Source organism: Mandrillus leucophaeus, unplaced genomic scaffold (genome assembly GCF_000951045.1).
Source record: "Mandrillus leucophaeus isolate KB7577 unplaced genomic scaffold, Mleu.le_1.0 Scaffold120, whole genome shotgun sequence".
Classification (NCBI taxonomy): Eukaryota; Metazoa; Chordata; class Mammalia; order Primates; family Cercopithecidae; genus Mandrillus; species Mandrillus leucophaeus.
Window position 1 is genome coordinate 1,805,308 of NW_012100321.1, and position 4,690 is coordinate 1,809,997.

The 4,690-nt window shown below is 57.3% G+C and overlaps 1 protein-coding gene across 1 annotated transcript in view; it reads left to right on the forward strand.

Annotated features, from left to right (window-relative positions):
- Nucleotides 1-873: 873 nt before the first annotated feature.
- The window catches only part of SEPW1 (selenoprotein W, 1), a 17,486-nt gene continuing 13,669 nt past the window's right edge, over nucleotides 874-4,690 (forward strand). The window contains 5 exon segments of the mRNA XM_011969883.1: nucleotides 874-994; nucleotides 2,945-2,969; nucleotides 3,084-3,137; nucleotides 3,328-3,402; nucleotides 3,510-3,608. Coding sequence (XP_011825273.1) covers nucleotides 948-994; nucleotides 2,945-2,969; nucleotides 3,084-3,137; nucleotides 3,328-3,402; nucleotides 3,510-3,590 — 282 coding nt within the window. The 5' untranslated portion in view covers nucleotides 874-947 and the 3' untranslated portion in view covers nucleotides 3,591-3,608.

The following is a 4,690-nucleotide window of genomic DNA, read 5'->3' on the forward strand; positions in this document are numbered from 1 at the left end:
CTCAAAAAGCTCCCCCACTGAGCACCTTGTGACTCCCACTCCTGCCCGCCAGAGAACAACCCCCCTTTGACTGGAATTTTCCTTTACCTACCCAAATCCTATAAAACGGCCCCACACTTATCTCCCTTCGCTGACTCTTTTCGGACTCAGCCCGCCTGCACCCAGGTGACTAAAAAGCTTTATTGCTCACACAAAGCCTGTTTGGTGGTCTCTTCACACGGACGCGCAGGGCAATGATTATTCTGTAGAGACGCATCTGGCTATGTTGCCCAGGCTGGTCTTGAATTCCTGGGCTCAAGCGATCCTCCTGCCTCTGCCTCCCACAGCGCTGGGGTTACAGGCGTGAGCCACCGCGCCCTGCGGCTGCAGGTCTTTATAAGGCAACTGTGCGCTCTGGAACGCTCCCTGAAAACCTCCCTCTCAACCCCCTCTCTCCTCCCTCACCTGGTCTACCCCAATCCTTCCCCCTTCGTCCCTCTCGCCCTTTCCAGGGAAGGTAAGGGACTCGAGAATCGCGCCCTGCTTCTCTCCCCACCGCGCCGTTCCCCAGCCCCCGCCGTGAAAGGACCACCCTTGAGGCTGATTCCGGGTCCAGTTGGGAGCGGCGGGCCCTGAACCACCTCCCCCCGCGGGCCGTACCATTCTGGCCGGGGGGGACCTGGAAGGGGACGCGTGGAGGGTTTCCCCCGGAGGCTGCCTCTCTCAAGACTCTCTCCAGCCCAACAGGGGGATGGGAAGGAGACTTGTGTGGAGGCCTCGGGCTGGGGGGTCGCCGTTCCCTTGTCCCCCGCCTCGGCGCCTCTCCGCCCACCACCCCTCCCTGGCATTGGTTGGCGCCAGAGGAAGCCGAGGCTCCATCCTTTCTGCGCAGGTTCCCGCCGCACTCGCGCAGACCTAGCGCGTCCAGCTGGGAGAGCGGTGTGGCCCGGGTGTCCGCTCCTCAGCGGATGTGGCGGCCCCGAGCCATGGCTCTCGCCGTGCGAGTCGTTTATTGGTAAGCCCAGCGGCCAGCGGCCTCCGTCTGCGACCCCCACCCGGGACCCGATCCTCCGCACCCTCGGAGCCGGGGTCTGGGAGCGTCGGGGAGAGGACCCATGGGGACCCCTGTATGGGAAAAAGGATTCCGGTGTGGGTGGGGTGGGCGTAGGGAGGGGTGAAAAACAGAGAGCGGTGGTGCCCGGCCCCCTCTTAGGCTTGCCACGTTGGGCATCTCGGGTTATAAAAGGTGGGACTGAGACAGGTGTGTGTCAATTTCGAACCCCCGACTCCGGGGCTCCGCTGGGAGGGGGCTGGTGATCAGCTTTGTAAAGGGACCTAAGACTCCTCCACCCTAAGGCTTCCTCTCCCCCAATATCCGGAACAGTCGCGGGGTGGGGACAGTGAGAGCTCAGAAGGTTCGAGAATGTCTCAGCCTGTGTTTCAAAAGCACTTGAATTGTTGGCCTCTGCCCAGTGGGTTCCCTTGCCCACGAACCCCACTCCTTTTCTGGCCTCAGTTTTCCCGTCTGTGGCGAGAGGGAAGCTCTGTGTCAGCACTGAACACGCTTAATTTCTACAAGTTTCAGGAACGATATAATAGGGTAGGATATGAATTACTTTGCGTTCTCTCCACTCCCCAGCACCTAATACTGTGCTGGCATGCAGGAGGTATTTAATAAATACCTATCCAATGAATTTATCCTCCCAGGAATCCCTTAAGAGAGGGGAATTTTAGGCCAGGCGCTGTTGGTCACGCCTGTAATCCAAACACTTTGGGAGGCTGAGGCGGGGGGATCAGTTTAGCCCAAGAGTTCGAGACCAGCCTGGGCAACACAGGGAGACCCCTCGTCTCTACAGAAACTTGAAAAGTTAGCCTGACATGGTGGCGCGCACCTGTAGTCCCTGCTACTCCGGAGGCTGAGGCAGGAGGATCACTGGAGCTGGGAAGGCGGAGGTTGCAGTGAGCTGAGATGGCACAACTGCACTCCAACTTGGGCAGCAGAGCGAGACTCTGTCTCAAAAAACAAACAAAAAAAGTGTAAATGAAAGAGAGGGGAATTTTAGTTCCATCTTACAGGTGAGAACAGGCTGGGACTGGGGCGGGGGCAGGCTAGTAGCTTCAAGTCTGAACTGCAGGTGACAGGGGTAACTAGAACCTGGGTTCGCCGTCAGCTTTCCACTGTCTCTGCCTGCTCGACAAAGCAGAGGCAAGAGTGACATTTTGAGACGCCTACCAGGCCTGTGCACCAGATTCCAGTCCCAAAATAGCCTGCTGTGGGGGTTGGGTGAGCTTGTATTTCACCCTGGGGACTGGGAAGGTGTTCAGAATCTAGGAGCCGCAGGGCCAGGGTGCGGTGGCTCACGCCTGTAATCTCAGCACTTTGGGAGGCGGAGGCGGAGGCAGAGGCAGGCGGATCCCCTGAGGTCAGGACTTCCAGACCAGCCTGGCCAACATTGTGAAAATACAAAAATTGGCAGGGCGTGGTGTAAGAAGCCAGGAGCCTGCGGGGTTTTCCTTGGAGTTTTTCAAGGGCTGTGGGTGAGGGTGGTGGGCACAGGGAGTGGGTGGGGACCTTATTTGTGCTGTTCTTCTCCTAATCCAGTTCTCCTGGTTTTCCCCCTGTCCCCGTCTCTCGCATTTGTGGTCTGCATTTGTGGTCTCGTCTCCTCTCTCCCCTTTTTCCGCTCCCCCTTCTCTGTCTCTTGCTTGGTGTTGGTTTTCTGTGTGTCTCTGTGTGTCCCTGCGCCACCCCCTGTGCTGTGCCCCAACACTCTGCCTGGCTGGTGCCTGTCTTCTCCCTTGAGGGCATCTGTCACCTCTTCTGCTTGGTCATCTGTATTGGTCTTCGTTTCTTCCTGGCCCCACCTTGCTCTCTCCCCCCACCGCCTGTCTCTACCCTCCTCTCCCCATCCCCCACTTCTCCCTCTCTCCCCCCCGGCCTGAATGTCCTGGACTCTCCTACCAGTGGCGCTTGAGGCTACAAGTCCAAGGTAAGCAGGGTGGATGCCCGGGGACATTCCTGGAAGCTGGGGAGGGGTAGAGTGCATATCGGGAGGCGGGCTGACTGGCATGACCCCTGCTGTGACCTCACACCGCGTTTTCAGTATCTTCAGCTCAAGAAGAAGTTAGAAGATGAGTTCCCCGGCCGCCTGGACATCGTGAGTCTTGGGATGGGGAGAAAGACTTGAATACAGCCACTGTGTCGGTCCCTTAGGCCTGGATGGCACTGGGTGGGGGTTAGGTTGGCCCTACTCCCTTCACCCATGTTCTCCATCCCCTGGGAAGGGGAGGGTCTCCCCAAGAGGACATCTCAGCCCCTCCAACATCCCCCCCACCCCCTTTCCTTAGTGCGGCGAGGGAACTCCCCAGGCCACCGGGTTCTTTGAAGTAATGGTAGCCGGGAAGTTGATTCACTCTAAGAAGGTATGTCTGTCTGTCCGTCCTGCCTCGTTTTGGGGCTAGCGTGGGCTCGGGGCTGAGGTTGGTGTCTTGGTCCCAGCTCACCCCTTCCGTCTTCCTCCCCTCCCTAGAAAGGCGATGGCTACGTGGACACAGAAAGCAAGTTTCTGAAGCTGGTGGCCGCCATCAAAGCCGCCTTGGCTCAGGGCTAATGCGCCCTGAAGGCAGAGGTGAGGGGGCCCACTAGACAGGGATACCTCCCTATGGATCTTCTCCCTGCCCCATGCTCTGACTCCTTGGCCCAGGGTGGAGAGCCTGGAAGATGTGGGGGCACATCACGTGTGTCCCCAGAGCGAGCAGGATAAAGTTAGACCCGGGTGGTAAGATGGGGTCAGAGGTGTGCAGGGTGACAGCTGAGATAGGGTCAGAGGTGTGCAGGATGACAGCTGAGATGGGGTCAGAGGTGTGCAAGATGACAGCTGAGATGGGGTCAGAGGTGTGCGGGATGACAGCTGAGTTGGTGGTGGGGTCAGAGGTGTGCAGGATGACAGCTGAGTTGGTGGTGGGGTCAGAGGTCTGCCCTAAAACAGCTCTCCTGGTTTGGGAATGAAAAGTGCTAGCCACCCAACGGTTCAGAATCCGGAACTCTGGGTCTTCGTACCATTGCTAGGAAACAGTTCCCAACCCAGCAGGTCATGTAACAGCGTCCGGCCAAGTTCCCAGCATGTTTTGAGACAGAATTTCCTTGCTCCACAATTTTCAAGTAGGTCAATAATTATCATCAGGCTCGGAACCTGAGAATTAGTTCTAGGAATATTCCAGACCTGATGCAGCTGCAGAAACATTTCCACTTTAGAACTGAACATGAGTCCAAGAACGCTCTAGAAACAAATGCTAACTCTAGAACGGATTGTCTGCTCCAAAACAACCCTAGAGCTGACTCCCAGTTCCCCCCGTAGAGCTGAGAACGAAACACACCACCAGCTCCCAACACACTGTAAACCTGAGCTCCCCTTCCCAGCCCAGCAACGAGAAATGTGAGCCAGGCCCCCAAACACTAGAATTCACCACTAGTTCCCGGAGTTGGCTGCTGGTTCCTTATATACTGTTTTTCTTTTTGAGGTGGAGTCTTGCTCTGTCTCCCGGGCTAAAATGCAGTGGCGCGATCTCAGCTCACTGCAGCCTCTGCCTCCCAGGTTCAAGCAATTCTCCTGCCACAGCCTCCCAAGTAGCTGGGATTACAGGTGCCTGCCACCACACCCAGCTAATTTTTGTATTTGTAGTAGGTCTTACCGTGTTGGCCAGGCTGGTC